Raw genomic sequence first — 18,992 nt, forward strand, 5'->3', positions numbered from 1 at the left:
TCTGATCTTATTTAGATGGCCTTCTTTATACATTTGGAATTCCTTCAAACAGGACCAAGAGTACATATCTATCCAGTAAATGAAGTCAGAGAGCCCCTGAAATACTTTGACCTCCTCTTAAATAGAAATACAGTTACGGCCTAAGAACAATGTGTTCTGGAATGCTTTCCAGATCAATGAGCTGTACAGTACCTTCAAAAACGGGATGACAAAAGGTCTCAGTGGGAAATTAGTGGCTTCTTGCAGTTTGGAATGAAATTCTTCAATTGTCAACGTAGAGTTCTGGGGAGAAAATATGAATTATAATCACACTTTCCTTAGTAAATACCAAAAACACTGAAACCATTCGGTTATTGATATTGGTACAAGGCAGTATAACAACAGACAAAAGATGCAGAGCTTCCAATGTGCAATCTACTGACTTCATAAAGTGAAGATCATGATGTCCCATGGCTGACTGTGCTTCCAGCTCTATAATCTGCAGTTACTGAAGTGTATCTGATTATGACAAGGTGGCCAATCAAATGTCCCAGGGTCTGAGCAGGACAAGGTGACCCACACTGCACTCCTACAGTCCCCCACATAGGACACTGAGGCATGAAGAGCAAGAGTTCAAGTTCAGGCCCAGCTACATTTCAAACCCTTGGGCAAAGTGGACGATATCCTGAAACCTTTCCTCAAAATCTAGAAGTCTCTTCTCTACTCACTGAACAAATAGTCACTTCTAGGCCAAGTGTGGGGTTGTGTGTCTTTAATCCCAACCCTTGAGAAGCAGAGACAGGCAGATTCTGTGAGTTCAAGGCCAGCCTGACCTACATATGAAACTACAGGATATAGCCAAGATTATACAGTGAGATCCTGTGCCAAAAAAGAAAAAAGAAGGGAAGGGAAGAAAATAAAAGGAAAGGAAGAAAAGAAAAAAAGAAAAAAGTCCCTTGTTATTGCTGTGGATTTGCTTTGCAGCTCCTTGGCTTACTGACATGCTGGAAGGCCTATATATTACACAAATTAAAAAATAAAAATAAAGAGCTGGGCATGTTGCTCGCATTACTGATCCCAGCATGTGGCAGGAAGAGGCAGGTAGATCTCTGTGAGTTCAAGGCCAGCCTGTGAACAACCAATGCTATAGAGATACTCTATATCAAAAAAATGAAGAAGGGAAAGGAAGCAGGGAGAGGGGAGAGGGGAAGGAGGGGAAGCGAGGAAACAATAAATGTAGAGGGGAATGTAAGAAACTGACCTAGGACATCAAGTTCAGGGATGCATGTCTACTTCTACAAAAGTCACCTTCTGTCCTGGGGACAGAGGAGCTGGCAGACTGGGAAACAGGACATTCTTCCTTCTTTAAATGCGGAAGCTACTAAATGCAGGCAGTGGTGATCCAAGGCCTGTGTTTGGTCGTGTTTTGCCCATGGTCACTCCACATAATTACAATAAGTCATCTAGGGGACGCTTGTCAGTTCCACTTCAGGCCTGGAGGGAAGGGCTACTTAATCAGGGGACCCCATGGCTCAGTACTGGGGCCACAGCCTTCCTAAGGACTAAGGAATTGTTTGTATCAAAAACCACAATTAAGATAAAATGACTTGAAGGTAAGGAGTTAAAAGAGGACATATACTCTAATTTCCACTTTGATAATATACAGAATACAGTGGAATATGCCAGGACAAATAATTTATTTTCAAACTAATAATTTAAATAATTCTACCTACAGTAAAGAGTTAGTTTAAGCCTGGTGGTGGTGGCGCACGCCTTTAATCCCAGCACTCAGAAGACAGAGGCAGGCGGATCTCTGAGTTTGAGGTCAGTCTCGTCTACAGAACTAGTTCCAAGAGAGCTAGGTCTGTTACACAGAGAAACCCAGTCTTGAAAAACATAGTACATACATACATACATACATACATACATACATACATACATAATAGATAAAAAGAATTAGTTTAAGATTATTTAAAAAAATAAAACTAAAAGGCCCACAAGCTCTGTGATCCTAAACTCAGGAAGTTGAGAAAGGAGGAGCAGACTCTGCAGCCCTCATATGCTATAGAACAGACTCAATTAGTCGTTACTAGACAGTAACAGGTGGGAGAGAAATGGACTACTCTCTAATGAGTACAGGTTTCAGCCGAGAAAAATGGAACGACTCCAGACGGCTGAGGGTGTAGGTCAGGAAAAGGACACTTGCTGAGCATGTGCGGGACCCTGGTTTCCATGCCCAGTGCCCCCCAACACACACACACACACTCACAGAGGCATGTGTGTATAAATGAAGCCATGTGTGCACACACACACATGCACACACACACAGAGGCATGTGTGTATGAATGAACCGCCCCCCCCCACAGAGGCATGTGTGTATGAATGAACCCCCCCATGCCTGCTCTCTCACTCACTCCCCCCCCCTTTATCTCTCTCTCTGTCTGAACACACAGAAGCTCTGGGTCTGGAGATGCATTAGGGGTAACAACTGTACAATATGTCTGTGTTTGTAATGCTAGTGAATGGTACAGTTAAAAATGGTAAATTTTATGTCTGTTTCGCAATGAAATCTTTAATGCACTTAGCCTTAAGAATGAAACTACAGGAAAGAAGAATGTATTACTTGTCATAAATTCTTGTTCATCTAAGCCAGTAGTAAAGTTCTTAAAGCAGGGACATTAAAATAAGCATTCAATTGGATTAAGTGACTCATTAACATAACAAACCACTCTACTACTGTAGATAGCCCTTAACCATGCCAGGAGACTATGCTTATGAGAAGGATCTACAAACACGTGTACATATTGTATAAACACACACATATATATGTCTATATACATATCCATGTAATACACAGCATATAAACACATCTGTGCACACATATGCATACACACCCATGTACTTATGAGCAAGTCAACAACTGCCTATATCCCTATATAGTTATCAGTCCAATAGTAATATTGACTACGGTAGAGTCCATTCAGAATGCAGAACTGAAAAACCCTTTACTGTAGAAACAGACAGACTTGCTCAATACCTGAAGACATAGAAACTGCTGTGGGGTTGGGGCATCTACTTTTCCTGCCTTACCCGCTCCACTCCCAAGGCACACACGGCCTCTTGTCCCAGAAAACAGACTTCTTTCTGTGCGCTTACCACCAGTCCTAGTACGAGGGTGCGGACTCTTTCTCCAATCTCCGGTGAAATGTCATTGCCAAACTGCTGCAGGGTAGTAAGAAATCGTTTCAGCTTGCTGAGTTGCCTAGCACCACAGGCTGGGGGCAGCTGTTGATTAGCCAGAGAAGAGGAAGAGGAAGAGGAAGGCCCATTGCTAAAGCCATTGGGCGGCGAGGGGGCGCCATTCAAGGCCGTAGGTGAATGGCTGGTGCCATTTGTTACTGTCAAGGGCATAAAACCAGAAGGAGAAAAGTAAATCAGTGTACAAGGAGAAGGAAGGAAAGAACTGCCACTAAGGGTCCTTGTCCTGAAATCTAGTGGCTGTGTGTTTTCAAAAATATTGGGACACTTGGCAAAATGCTTGGCCATCAGGGCATCCCCGGCCTGGGGATCTCTGTCAGCTCAGGTCTCCTGCTCACAGTGAGGGGCGGCCTGCTGCACAGAAGCTGATAATAAATGGAGCCTGCTGCCGCATGGAGCCACCCCTGCCTCCCTTCACATATGCCAGCACCTGAAACGCTTCAAACATAGCACAAACAGCTTTGGAAGTCAGGCTTTTGTCACAGGCTTACATCAACAGAACAGGACAGTTTCTCCCCAAACCGGTCCCCGAGAGAAAGTGTACATTTGGTGGGGACTAAATTTATCACTGAGCATTCTTAATCATGTTTTGTACACACAACTGACAGCTGTGTTTATAGGAAGAGGACTTTCAAGTTTTAACCTTATACCACCCAATTAGACGGCTATTTTCTTTCCCTCCTATTTCTTAACCATTTATTTAGGGGGAAATGTTACGTTTTACATAGGAAGACAGGATGGGTTGGGATTTACTAAGGAGCTATTTTAAGGATGGGAAAGGGGACAACTCAAACTAACCCAACGCATGGATCAGTAGTTAATTTACTAAATTCCTTCCTGAACAACTTGTTTGAACATCAAGATGATGGCCTTACTTGAACATATTTGAACATCAAGATGACGGTATGTAAGAGTGAGCATGGAAGAGGAGGTGTGCGTGTGCTGTGTCATATTCCTGGTATCCCAGCACTTGGGAGATTAGGCAAGAGGATAAAAAGTTCAATGTCACCTTTGACTATAATATAGCAAGCCTGAGGGCAGCATGGGCTACACAGGAGACCCTTTCTCAAAAGCAAAAGCAGAACAGAGTATTAAATGTTCTTTAATCTCAACGAGGAACAAAGTTACCTATCAACGCTAGCTCATCAGGCCTTGTCAGAGGAGACAGACAGGGTCACCATGACTTTGGATAACAAACCATTGGATGACAAGGTCACAACCTTCTGCCCCGTACACATTTGGAAGGCTCCTTTGAAGGGCAGCGGGGTCCTGCAGGAAGGCTTGGGACATGTATCTTTAGAGACTCATGGATTTATTTTTGCCTATTAGATATTTTTCATTTATATGATTTCATGGCACATGGTCCATTAATAGTATCATGGAGAACAAATAAACACTGCTTAGCCTCACAAAGCCTTGATGTCACTTTTAACCAGAACCATGGGACTGATTAAATCCATCCTACCGAGTACCTCCGTTAAAATGGGGAACTTAGTTGGTGGTCAGAGTCAGAATTTACTGTCCCTTTCTGGAATGCTGCAGGAGGAAGGACACCCCAATGACTCGACTCATAGAACAGGACCTGAGCTGAATACAAATGGAATAGGTTTGGATAAAAGCCCGGCAGGTTCGTGACAAAAATCATGCTGTTGAATTCAGGAAGTTTCTATAGGTAACTGTTGCACCAAGCAATGGCCCTTTTAAGGTTTCAGAATGTGAGCTCTTTTTATTTTAACATTATTTCTAGCTATTTGACATAAAGAAAGCAAGGTAGAAGTAACTAGAAATAATTATAGCATATTTTTTTGTGTTCTAAGTGAAACTGAACAACCAAAATAAAGAGCTAGCTCTACATTAACATGAATTAAAAATCATAGGCCTAACCAGAACACGAGAACAAATGTAATATTATTCATTTGCTCAAATCGTCGCAGATTATAATGTTAAAGAAATAATATAAAGGCAGGCAAATATGCACAGTTGTGCCAATTACACCTAAAACATGACCCTTTTGTTTGGGTTCAATAGCCATTACCTACTGGCACACTTTCAACTGCACTCGATTCTGCATAAAGCATTGATACGGGATTTTATTTTTTCCTTGATTGTTTTCTACGTGCAGAAAACTTTCAATTGAACCTTCAAAACTGAAAACTTCGGTTCACAAGCTGAGTACTTACACGTGGTCGGGGTAAACGAGCTGGTTCTTGGTGCTCCTTGAGTCGTTGGGGGAGGCGGCATCGCTGGAGGGGTCAGCCGAGATTGTGTCTTCACATCCACAGGTGAGTCTGGCATTGTGGAGTGCTTCTCAGTCCGATCTGGGAATGCCACCAGAAACACGTTATTTCACCCCTTAACCTCCCCACTCGCAAGCGGGGACTGTCTTTAGCAGAGGCACACGGACACAAGAAATTCAGCATCGTCTATCAGTAAAACACACTTATCTATGAAAGTTTAAGGCAGAATTTTTCCCCATCCAAGTCCCACTTGAGAAGGTGTAGCACAGATGGCGGGACCTCATTTGTAACCAGGCTATATAATACCCTATTGTTATTTCTGGCTCGGCAGATGCTACCTTCCTGGTGTTATATGCACCAGCACAACTTCACTCAGAGCCGAAGCCAACATTAGCGAGGAGCAGAAAACAGATGAGGGAGACGGACGTAATGAACCCCTCCTGACAGCTCAGGAGCAACAGCTACCGAGTGTCAGAGAAGCAGTCAGGCCCCCGCAGGAGCAGGCCCTTCACAGTGCATTCCTGCAACACCTCCTACCCTGCCTCGCTTGGTTTTCTGGTCGATTAAATGAAACAAGCTATGTTTCCCGGATCTTCAGTTTTATCTGCCCTACATTAAAAACACAGAAATGCTCTGTACGCAGCGAAGTTGAGCTGTTCTTTATATAGAATGTGTGAATTTATGTCCTGCTACATGCTTGAGACCAGCACTCCACTTAATAACGTTAGTATATGAAGCCCCCAAGAAAAGCTGATAAACATCAAAAGAGGGGCCATGGACAAACCTGAATACCCAATGGTGGCCACTTATAAGCCCAAGTTGTTCTCACACAAGTATACTCCCCCTCTTGCCCATGTATACTAGCTGTTTGATACAGGGTTTCACTCTAGTCTAGGCTGACCTGGGAACTCTCCATGTAGGCCAGCCTGGCCTCAAACCTGCATCATCCTCCTGCTTCAGGCCCCTAAGAATGGGTGGCAGTGTGGACGTGGGGCTTCTAAGTATATTTTTCCCTTGCCATTTCCACCTATTTCTAATATAATTTTCAAGGCAATAGAGTTCTCGCTAAAAATGAAATGGTTTCTTGTTTGTTTCTTCGGATCCAATTTTATACAAACACATGACAGATACTTCAAAAAACGTTTTTGAGGAATTTCTACAACTTTAGACACAAAATTTTGCACTTGTCCTCTTTCCAAAGAGTAAAATTATACACTATTGAGAGCAGGGTTTTTAAATTATTAGGAAAATTATAACAAGTAACTCTCAATTTACTTAAAAGTCAAATATTAAGAGAGCTGGTGAGATGGCTCAGTGGTTAAGGGGACTTATTGGATCCAGTTCCCAGCACCTACATGGTGGCTCACAATCATCTGTAACGCCAGTTCCAAAGGATCCAGTGCCCCCTATCTGTATTCCTAGGGATTGTACACACATGGTACATGTACATACATGAGGTACACACACACACATACATGTAAAATTAAAATAAATGAGTATTTTAAAGTCAATTATTAAATGAAAATGTAAACCCGCAGATCACTACTTTTAAAATCCCAAACCGAAGCACTCGGGAGGCAGAGGCAGGCAGATCTCTGAATTCCAAGTCAGCCTGTCTAGTTCCCGGATAGCTAGGGCTATTGTACAGAGAAACCCTGTCTAAAACAAACAAACAAATAAACAAACAAAAAAAACCCAAACTTAGTTCATCTTTCTTCAAAGCAACGTGTTATGGCAGATTTCAAGGCACAGGTTTGTAATCCCTGCAGGTGGGAGGTGAAGGCAAGGGGGATCAGGAGTTCAAGGGCACCTTGAAACACCTAAGATTACAGCTCAAACAAACAAAAGCAATTTCCTACCAAAGTTGAGAGGCACAGGCCAGGAATCCCAGCACTTGAGAGGCAGAGGCAGGAGAAGTAATTGAAATTGGAGGTTGTCCTGTCCTACACAGAGGCCTAAACTCCTGAGAATTACTAAGACCCTGTCAAAAAAAAAAAAAAATCATAGGCTGTGGGGAAGCAATATAATAGAGCATTTTAAAAGTTGAACTGATGTTGATACGATATTAGGGATGATGTAATAAAATCAACATCAATGTAATAAGTGCATTTTGCCTCATGACAGAGCCAGCAGTGTCTGGCGCTGTTCCTCCCTCTCTTCCACTGGCTCAACCCTGAGTCACTCTAGGGCAAGAGAAGTGTCCCCAGGGAAATGTCAGGAGGGACACAAGCACAACTTGCTTGACTTTACCTTACTGTGGAAAAAAAAAAAGTCTTCATACTGCTACCCAGAGTCCTTAACAGCCAGCACCGTAATCACTTATTTTAGAAAAATAAATAAGTTAGGCAGGCTCCCTAATAAACCCACCACACACTCCACTCTCCTCAACCAACCTTGGCAAGAACAGAATGAATAGCTCTCCGCTTGTGCTGCAGCGGAGGGAAGAGGTACAGCAGCGAACACAGTCTCCCTAAATAAAGGCAAATAGTCCTGTCATGCCAAGAAAGGAGGGAGAGGAGGAGGCTTGCCAGAGTCTGCTGGGAGATAACAGTGGGAACTGCTGGTCCATCTGGCTTTCATTCGGCTAACACTCACAGGGAACCAGGAGGGAAGACAGGCCAGATACACAGACTTGGAGCACGTGGTTTCACAGACAGAGAGAGGAAGAGCAGAGGGGGAAGGGGATATGGGAGGAAGTGGGGGAAAAACAATAGAAGGAAAAGGAAGAAGCTGGGAAAGAACAGAAACAAGAAGGAAGGCCCCAAAGGGAGAGATGCCCTGGGAAGATTTGCTTACCCCTAACTGATGACCTCCTCAGCCCACCTCAGATAGCAATACCTAAACTGATATGGCTCAACCACTCCTCTGTACTTTTAAGTACTTCTACCAAGGAAAAAGGAGATACAGTATAAAGCACACAGCGAGCTTCCTCTTCAAACTTAAGATTTAGATTTCTGCACAAGGCAATCTTTGTATCGCGATCTCTGTCCATTTCTGGAAAGATGACAGATCCCCTCATGGCTTTAACTGGGAACAATTGTCAACATCAGCCTTGAACCACACACTCAATTTCATCAATACTTTAGGAAGAAGAACTACCAATTAACGCACGGAAGAATGCCGCTAGTTCAAACAGGAATAGATTCATTCCGACCAGATATATGTGCACATGGATATATTTCGGGTTTGACATTAGCCAAATTCCTGTGACGGTGGACTTCTCTGATCAAATGGTTCCAACCCAGAGGCCCTACAAACGACAACAAAGTGGGACCATATGGAAGCCATTCTGTTCTGCTCCACACAACCCACCCAGGGTAGAGATGGATGAAGAAACCACCGGCCAGGCCGAACCCATGCACACAGAAACATTCTGGAACACGGAGATTTAAGATAAATTCAGACAATATGTTTCAAGTATGCAGAGCGTGGCTGCATTTGTTTGGAATTACTCTTTCAGTGTTTTTGAAATCTATATTCTTGAAACCCTTATAGCAACCAGCACCAGAGCAGTGACTTAACCAGAGAAGCATCTTACCCCACTTCAAATTACAGGATACGGTTAAACCAACATGAGGCGACACCGCACCGCGTGCCGTTGTTTTAAGCGAATGAGGATTATATTTTCCTGGTAAATCCTTCCTGGTTTACAGTTGCTGGAGGATGATTTGTGATTCCTACTGAAAGAGTGACACAAAATGACACGGGGAGGGGAGGAGAGAAGGAGAGAGGGGGAAAGTGGGAAGTAAGAGATTGAAAAAGAAAACTGTTCGGGCATGGAAGGGAGATGGGTAAAATAAACAAGAGTAGACGTGGCCTCTCCGGTAAGGACTCCCGCAACTTCTAGACACGACAGTCTTCCCGCTTGGCCAACCCCCAGCACATATGGACCAAAGATGGTGGAGCACGGAAAAACTTACAGCGCATAAAAATGTATTACTGATACCATTTCAATATGGCATGCACTGCCAGGGCCCTCTAGAGGCAATGTTTTCTCTTTCTGTTCTTTCTTTCCTTCCTTCCTTCCTTCTTTCCTTCTTCTTTCTTTCTTTCTTTCTTTCTTTCTTTCTTTCTTTCTTTCTTTCTTTCTTATAGTAAAGGTAGAACATAATCTGACTTAGCGCTTGTCTCATTTACAGTTGAAAGTGTGGTCTAAAGTTACAGAAGACAGGAATTCTACACTAGCCTTGGTTATAAGCCATGCTGGAGAGGATCAACGTGAAGGTGACTCTTTTGACCATTAATGGTAAGCGCCCCTCCAGAGCCTTAATTCTGCATAATAAAAATGGGAATGCTATTCCATGTTGCTCTTAGAAAAGTGAGATGGAAAAAAATGAGATCATGTGTTTAAAACCCTAGCATATCCCTACACGTGTAGGACACCAATACCATCCTGCACTTTTCTATATAGATCTTGCAAATCCATCAAGTCTGAGGATCTGTCAATACAGGAGATGGCTATTGCTACTCCTGGGTTTTGTGGAGGACTTTTGTTTGTTTGGGGTCTTTCTTTGTCGCTTCCCTCACCTAGAATGCCCTGCCCTTATCTGCCATTCTTCCCTGCCCGTGAGATCTCATATTACACTTTTCCTTAACTGCCCATGCACCAACCACCATCACACAGCTTTTGCTTCTCTGTCATGATTCATCCATCTCTCTCCACAATAAAATATGTATGTATTAACACACACACCAACTCATGGAAACAGCAGTCACTATGGACAACTTTCTCGTTTGAATTATCTCTTAGTCATGCATTTAATAAGCAGGTGTAGGCCGGGTGTGGTGGCACATGCCTTTAATTCTAAAACTTGAGAAGCAGAGGCAGATAGATCTCTGTGAGTTAGGCTAGCCTGGTCTACAGAGCGAGGTCCAGGCAGCAAGAGCCACAGGAAGACCCTGTCTTAGCAAAATAAAATAAACACACATAACTTCCTGTATTGACACACATAACTTCCTGTATTGACACACATAACTTCCTGTACTAGAGACAGTTCAAAGATTCAGTTAGTGTCATACCCGCCATCAATAGCACACAGGGATGGAGTAACAATAGCGGACAGATGATTTGGGGCTTTTTTTTTTCTGAGATTATGCTTCAATAGCTCATTGACAATATCTTAAGTAAGAGAGGCATTGGCGATGCCCATAAGTGGGTAAAAATGCTTCCCACCAAGCCAGGTGGCCTGAGCTGGGTCTCTGAGCCATATGATAGAACGAGAGATTGATTTCTGTAAATTGTCCTCTGACCTCCCCAAGCACCATGGCATTTGCACACACACATACACACATGCACACACACACACACACACACACACACACACAAATAAATGAATCAAATGCAGTTTCAGAGAAATGCAGCTTTTGTTTGTTTTTTTTTTAACACAGTGTCTCTTGTACTTCAGGCCTACCTTCAACCCACTAAGCAACTGAAGGTGATCTTTACTCTCCATCCTCCCATCTCTGCCTAGAGGATGCGGGCTGGGAGAAGAAGTGTGCGCCACTGTGCCTGCTCAGAAACATATTTAAGGCCAAGCATAGAGTCGTACACCTGTAAGCCCAGCAGCCCCGAGATTGAGGCAGGAAGAACACTGTGAGCTTCTTGCTAGAAGTGAGACTCTATCTTTAAAACAAACCAATGGCGAGAGAGCAGAGGGAGGGGATGGGTGAGGAGATATAGAGCCTCTAGCCTGCCCACGCAATACACAGCTGGGTAGCACCGTGCCCTGGGCAATGTCCCCATAACGTGGATGACAGCTACCAGTTGCTGCTGTGGTTTAGCAGCCCACACATCACCAGCCCAGTAAAGAGGTCAAGTGATTAAATGTTCAAAGACAACCCAAGTTGGGGGACATCCACAATATTGTAAGATTATGAAGATCTGAAATTAAGTTCAACTTAGTCACCAGTTTTCCATACTATAACATAAGTGTGGGTCCATTTCGCCTTTCGTCATACATGCACCATGTCTAAATGTCACCCCAAACTCATTTGGGGTTTTATTTTATTTTTGAGACAAGGTTTCATTATATTATCTCAGCCTGGCTTCAAACTCAAGCTTCTGCCTCAGCTTTGAAGAATATCGAGAGGATAGACATGCATCTCTGTGCAGCCCAAATTTCACGTGTTGCCAGTGATGTCACATTATGAGGTGGGGGCTTTAGGAAGTGCTTAGGTGATGAAGGCTCTGCCTTCATTATAAAAGCATTGAGGAGACAGATATGCTGGCTCTCATCCCAGTCCATAGGGAAGCTAAGGCAGAAGGATTACAAATTATAGTCAGCCTAGACAGTGTAAGGAGACCATCTCTCAAAATACTAAAAACAGGGGCCTGGAGGTGGCACACACCTTTATTCCCAGTACTCGGGAGGCAGAGGCAAGCAAATCTCAGTGAGTTTGCTGAGGCCAGCCTGGTCTACAGAGCAAGTTCCAGGATAGCCATGACTGTTACACAGAGAAACCCTGTCTCGAAAAAAAAAAAAAAAACATAATAATAAAAATGGGTGGTGGATGGAGCACAGTTAGGAGGCAGATGTGTGCCCAGTGCCCACAAAGGCATTTTTCCATCCTGTGTGGCAGATATTAAGAAAGAGCCAAGACAGCATCAGGGGAGGTTGAAGAAATGACTGCAGTCTTCTTGGTCCACCATGTGAGGACAGACAAGCCCAGCAATGAGCGCCACACTGCAAATACAGACAGGGCCATCACCTCCATGCTCCAGCCCTGGGAGGAACCAATTCCCATTTTTATAAATTACCGCTCTAAGGTATCACTTGCTATAGCAACATGAACAAACTAAGAAAACAGGTGCCATAAATATTTCTGAAACATGAATGGATCTCATCTTTTCTCTGACCTTATGACCTCATAGAACTGGACAAAATGATATTTGTCTGTAGTTCCGGCATTCAGAAGCCTGAGGCAGGAGGATGATAAATCCAAGACTAGACTGGGCTATATATAATAAGAGAGTCTGTTATTGTCTCCCTCCTACACACACACACACACACACACACACACACACACACACACACACACCTACCTAACATATTAAAATAAAAACATAATACTTTGCTGGGCATGGTGAAATACCCCTGTAATTCCAGCCTTTACAAGGAAGAGGAAGCCTGTTAGCTGTTGAAGGCTGGCCTGAGTCACTTAGACTCTGTCTCAGAGAGTAACTAACAACTAACAAGCAATTACCTGAAGGAGGGTTCCACAGTTTCCACGACAAACCAAATATTCCTTTGGTTTGCCCAGTCACAAACACACCAGAGCCCCAGATCCAAACTCCTTGTCCTATGCTGGGGTCCCCTGAGTTTACTCAAGTGCCAATCCTTCCCTCGCAGTTCCATGGGGCAGCTGCCCCTTGTTTCCCACTAATTCTCTACCCAACCTGCCTTTCAAGGTGGGTGTTGAGCTCTAGTTGTGAACAAGGCAGTAGGTCAAGGATGAGTATAAGATTAAGATAACACCCTTCCTCTTAAACAAGGAAGGAGGAAACAGTCCTGACCCTTGAGAGGGGTTGGGGGTGGTGCTACCCAGAGCACCGCCTCTTCACATTCTACAGTCTTCACCAGAGCCCTGATCCTGTCAGGCTGCATTGAGCCAGAGTCCTCTGGGAGTGCTGCTATTCCATGGTTTCCGTCACCCGCACGGGACTCCATCCAGAAGACGCACATCTGACATGGAACCACAACGACTTTGAAACTGGTGAGGATGCACAGCCTTCCTCCATTCGCAGACACTTCTAGGCCCTCCAGAATATCCACTGTGCGCCCACACACCCTTAAAATGATTATCAACTGCATCTCTTCAGATACCTTCTCAGTCCTTATCACAAAATTTTCAGCAGTGGCCTGGTTATAAAGCAATTGATCCACTGCACAATTCTCCCTCAAAATATCCACTTTCTTTGACAGCTAAGGTATGAAAGTGTACGTGTGTGTGTGTGTGTGTGTGTGTGTGTGTGTGTGTGTCCATCCCCATTAGATAGCTCCAGCTGGTCTCCAGGTCCTGTTGATTCTTCTGCCTGGGGCTCTCAGGTACTGGGATCACAAATGGCACACTGCTTGCCTAGCATACATAAAGTCCTGGATTTGGTCCAGTTCTGTATAAATCAGGCCTGGTTTAGGGAAGGTGGGGGAGGAAAGAGCAAAAATTCATGAAATCTTATCTCTAAAGAAACAAATGAAAAAAGCAACAAAAAAGATGATGGGGAGGAGATATGGGGAGAGGAGGAGGTACAGGAAAGGAGGAGGAGGGAGAAGGAACAAGAGGAGGAGAGAGAAGTAGTAGAGAGGGCTGGGGACAGACTCAGTCACTGGACAAAGTGGGTGTGGGGAGGAATGGCTAGAAGCTCAGCACTCCAGAGGAGAAAGAAGAGTCAGAAGTTCAAATCCCTCCTCAACCACATGAGAGCTCAAAACCAGAGATCATCTTTTAAGAAAATAAAATAAAATAAAGCCCCATGTATCAGTTGTGGCTGAGAACCCCATGGTCACTTCTCTGCATTCTGACCAGTAGTGAATCTTGGTGATTGGTGGTCTCTACCTGATGAAGGGTGAGCGCTCCACTTACCTGGAGGTAGAAAGACGAAGCTTTGGAATGCAGTTAGAGACTATATTGGTTTAGGAAAATGACGGCAGTAGGCTCTGCTCCAGGGTCTATGACCTCTCCAGCAACAGGCAGCTGGCTAGGTTCACAGAACCAGGCATGGATTCCCTCCTGCTGAGTGTCTAATTAGACAGCGAACACTACTATTGCTCAAATAAAGATGTCTTGCTGGGATGGTCAATGTGTTGGCTCTAGGTTTTATGGCAGTGTAGAACAGTTCATTGCTTGTCTCCCTTGGCAGCCTGCACAGTAACTTGTGACTCTACGAGAGCTAGCCCTCGGGCGGAAGACGTCCAGGGCAGCTCCGGTTTCACTGTTCTGGTGTGGTCAGAAGTAGGAGGTGTTTTCAGCAACAGAGTCTTACCTTCACTCTGGTAGGCAACCATGGGCAATGGAAGCACCTATTATTGTTTGGGGAATCTCCTGACTCCTTCAACCAACAGCTTGTAGGGAAGTTTCCTATGCCTGACCCTGCAGTTTTGGTAGTCTCTGGCTCCTGGGGAGGAGGGGTGCATTATCACCCCATATGTCATAACTCATTTAAATATATATTTAGTTATATTTATTTATGTATTTAATACACATGTTTAATTTTATGTATTTAAATACATATGTGTGTGTGTTCAAATAATCTTATAAAGTAATGTTTCAAACTCTTCCCTTTTTATCCGTATTACCATGGAAAGTTGCTGCAAAGGGGTTAAGAGTAAGAGCCCGAGGACCAGGATGCCTGTTGCCAGGCAGTGTCTTCTAGCCATTAGAGGGGAGCTGCAGCCAAGAAATATTTTAATAATTCAGCCTGTTCACATATGTCCCACACAAGCTCCAAAGCTCCTGTTTTGCTAGTAGTATTGTCACACACAGACACACTAAACATTGGGGGGGAAGCATTCATGAGCCCAAAAATACACCGTTTCTCTGTTCCAAATGAGCACATTTTATTCTTACAACTAAGAACAAGCTCTGATTAAAACTGTCTATTTAGAATCCAGAGTCACACAGGTGACAAATCTCAGGGTATGGCTGTGGGATTTTCTAGATTGTGTTATCCTGGGAAAACTCACCCTAAATATGGGTAACGTTATTCCGTGGGCTGGAGTCCTGGGCTGAAAGAAAAGGAGAAAGTAAGTTGAGCACACACAGTCATGGTTTTCTGACCAAAGGCAATGTCACCAGATGTCTCAAACTCCTGCTACCGTACAGTCCCTGCCAAAATGGATTGTACCCTCAAAATCTGGAACAAAATAAACACTTCTCTCAGTGGAATTTGTCATGTATTTTGCCACAGCGACAAGAAGATCAATAATACACAAGCAAAACTCTGTAAGCGCTGGTCCAAAAAGTGTGATGGCAGGCATTATCTCACTTCAAGTTTACAATGAGAGGGGACTACAGATCTTCCCATTGGAGAGAAACCAAGAGGGGCTGCAGAGATGCCTAAGTGGTTAAGAGTACTGGCTGCTCTTCCAGAGCACTGGTTTCAATTCCCAGCACCCACAAGGTGGTGCACAATCATCTACAATGGGATCTGACGCCCTCTTCCGGGATAAACGTGTACACGCAGAAAGAACACTCATAAACATAAATCTTAAAAAAAAATGTTTGAAGACAGAAAGAAACCAAGAAGGAAAGAGGGGTGGAAACTGGAGATGGAGATTTTGAAGGTTCACTCAGGTTTTAACTGAGCTAACTCCAGGCCTCAAAGTTAATGTTCTCGCAGGCCAAATGCTACTTCATTGATGACTTAAAAACACAGGAATGCAGACCACATTCGTTGATGTTACATCTAGAGCTATTGACATACAAGGAACTTTATGTTCCAGTGCAATAGCTACAGCCAATGTCTCTGGTGACAATTCAAGTTTTAATTAAGATGAAATCAAACGTAAAATTTTCTCCTGACCGCACCAGCCATGTTCCATGTTCACAGCGGTGGCTGTACACACTGCATGACAATTTTCTCCAAGGCTTGCTTGTTCGTCCTCGCAAAGGGAAAGACACCCAAAGAAAACGGCTCTGGAAGTAACAAATTAGCCAACGTGGGAAGTGGGATTAAGTGGGCCTTTAGCCTGGGCCTAATCTTCTAGAACTTGGAGGCTTAATAACCTAGAGACCAAGTGTAGGACCAAAGACTACTGAAAAAAAAATTTCCTAATGATATCATGCTGTATTCATAGATTGGTGCCTTGTCCGATAGACATCAGACATCCCCCATGGCTTTCAGGTCACCCTATTCACGTGCATGCTGGTTGACCTGAATACTACCATGGACATGAGTATCCGTCTGAAACAGGAGAGCTAGAATAACACCCAGTGAGTCACAATCTCTGAGAAGCAAGCATGAGAATAAACATCTTGAGTACAAGGCATTAGTGAACACCAGGGTAACTATGGTCAGGACAACACAACCACTACCACAGCCTGGGAACAGAGTAACAGCAGCTGGGCCAGAGTCAGAGAAGAGCCAGGGTGCACCTGTGCCTTCAGTGAACATGAAAGCTGCTGAAGAAGAAAGCCAGGTAAGTCATACCCTACTAGAGCTACTTATTAAAACTAAGTTCAAAAAATAAGACGACTGGGTCATGTCCATTTGGAACAACAAGAATTTCTCTTCCTTCTTTGAGACAGGGTTTCACATTACCCATGATAGCCTAGACCTCAGTATGCAGCCAAGGATGACCTTGGACTTCCGTTGTGCTGCCTTCACCCCCCGAGTCCTGGGCTCACAGGTGCATTCATTTCTGGAGCTTGAACCCAGGCCTCCTGAATGCTAGACAGACGCTCTACCAATTGAGCATTGTATAGCAATGATCCAGCTATATTGGAGACTTTTAATCCCATTTCTGAATGGCAACTTCATGAGCACATATATATGTTAACAATTCCAACTTCCTTGCCATTTATGAAAGTGTATGGAATAGAAGCACCGATACAGGCTGTTGAATGGACAAAGAAAGCAAAGCTGGGCTGTGCCCAAACATCTGCGGATGTGTGACTAATCCCTGGTTACTCAGATCAGAAAAAGGATGGATAAATGGAGAGGAGAGGAGCTGAGAACACACTCCTCCAAGGAAGAAATACAAGCTGGTGCAAAGAGTCTACCCCAACTTGCTCACTTTGAGACAGAGATGGTCTCCAGATCAAGAAAAGAGGAACCATAAGAGCCAAATGGTGCTTTTAGCTAGAATATTATCTCAGGGAGTTCATGAAGAGAAAAGCCACTGGTATTGGCAATTCTGGTAGATTCCAGGCAGTACACATCTTGGGGAAGCACCACCTTTCATCGACAACTGTCCCCTTCATCCCAACAACTCTTGGATCTTCTTGTAATCATTTCTTGGAAACAGTTCCTGGAAGCTCTGAAAGTGGACATCTCGAGGATGGAGGCCCAACTACCCCACTTCTGTTGGTTCAGTTTCATCTCCACCTGCTTCATATTTCACCACTGTTTACGATATCAGAGCAGGGTCTCCTCATTCAGAGCGGGAAGTCCGGACTCCTCGTCTAGGCCGTTAGCAACTGTTTGACTGAGTGGCGGCATAAAATACTTAGGCAGGATGGCACATGCCTGTGATATCAGCACTTGGGAAACAAAGGAAGAGGCTGATGCATCATAAATCCGTGGCCAGGCAGACCACAAAAAGATTTTGTCTCGAACACAAAAAAACCAAAACTAAACTAAAGGGATTTAGTGAGAAACCCCGAATGCTCCAATTAACAGAAAGTAACTACTTGGACAAAGAGCTATTAGATCATCCCAGACCAGGGAAAATAATTACGTAGGGATCCGATCTTCATACTCTTTATGCACCGATATTTTTGCTGTATTTCACAGTGATAAGGCTAGCCTTGCCCTTGTGTGAACCAAAGCTACCAGGGAAAAGAGGATTACCTATGTTATTGATTCCACAAGGCTGACTCATCTGAGAGTTGGCATATCACAAATCTGGAGTCAAATTATCTCAACTCCCACCCGCTTCTGACCTAATATCCTTGTGACGTGTCACCTGAAACCTTGAACGCATGAACATAACAGACTGCTGCCTTCCAACAAGCCAAGGTAATAATGTCTTTTTTTTTTTTTGTCTTTGCAGTAACTCAACTTCCTGCCATTTCCACCACCTAAGACTTTCTTTTGTTTCGTAACTATAAAATCCTCATGAAACTCTTACCACATTGGAGCATGCTGTTTGGGACAAACTGACTCAGGTTCCCGGGCCACAGTAACTCATACTTGGTAACAGAATAAACTACGCTGTCCCTTTGAAAGGGGAACTTTTGTGTGGACATCTATGCTCTCTTGCCTCAGCATCTTTTGTAGCAGGAATGACAGTCCTGCCTCACAGCTTCTCCCACACTCATTTTAATTGCTGTTGCTCTTTGGTGACACTTAAAAATAGTGAGGCCAAAGCATAGGTGCATAGCTGTAGTTCCTGTTAGTTATGAGAATCCAAGTGGAGGATCCCTGGGGCCCAGGAAGGAACTCGAAGCCAACCTGGGCAGCCCAGGGAGACACTCAGTTCTAAAGAATTTGCCTGGGTGTTTATCTCAACAAGGTCTGATTCTCAGTGTGGGAATAATTGAAAAATGAAATAAATAGATACATTCAAACCAAGGCTGGCAAGATGCCTTACAAGCATTTGCTGAAGGAGCCTGATTATCTGAGGTTGATCCTAGAATTCATGTAAAGGTGGATGTAGGGATAAGCCCTCCCCTTGGGGGCGGGCTGCCCTCAGGCGTATGTTTACTGATATAGTGCGCGGGCAGAGGCTGCGCGGGCCCTTCCGCTTGCTCTCCTGTTTCCGCTGGCTACCCCGCTGGAACCTTGGTTTTGTGAGTCTGTTTTGTTATTAAATTTGTTTAAATATCAATTACTGGTGATTTATTGATCCGACCGCTGCA

The 18,992-nt window shown here is 44.0% G+C and overlaps 1 protein-coding gene across 9 annotated transcripts in view; it reads right to left on the bottom strand.

The window, feature by feature from the left end:
- Nucleotides 1–18,992, bottom strand: part of Runx1t1 (RUNX1 partner transcriptional co-repressor 1) — a 159,427-nt gene that overhangs the window by 50,288 nt on the left and 90,147 nt on the right. For 5 of the 9 annotated variants that reach the window (XM_050166426.1, XM_050166417.1, XM_050166398.1 and 2 more), the window contains 3 exons: nucleotides 5,418–5,555; nucleotides 3,136–3,377; nucleotides 193–282 (listed from right to left, as the gene is read on the bottom strand). In XM_050166426.1, coding sequence (XP_050022383.1) covers nucleotides 193–282; nucleotides 3,136–3,377; nucleotides 5,418–5,555 — 470 coding nt within the window. The remainder of the gene's footprint in view (nucleotides 1–192; nucleotides 283–3,135; nucleotides 3,378–5,417; nucleotides 5,556–18,992) is intronic. The other 4 variants (XM_050166435.1, XM_050166408.1, XM_050166472.1 and 1 more) reach the window with 1 other exon arrangement.

The sequence above is a fragment of the Alexandromys fortis genome, unplaced genomic scaffold (assembly GCF_014885135.2).
Source record: "Alexandromys fortis isolate MF-2015 unplaced genomic scaffold, M_Fortis_MF-2015_v1.1 scaffold_18, whole genome shotgun sequence".
NCBI classification, from domain to species: Eukaryota; Metazoa; Chordata; class Mammalia; order Rodentia; family Cricetidae; genus Alexandromys; species Alexandromys fortis.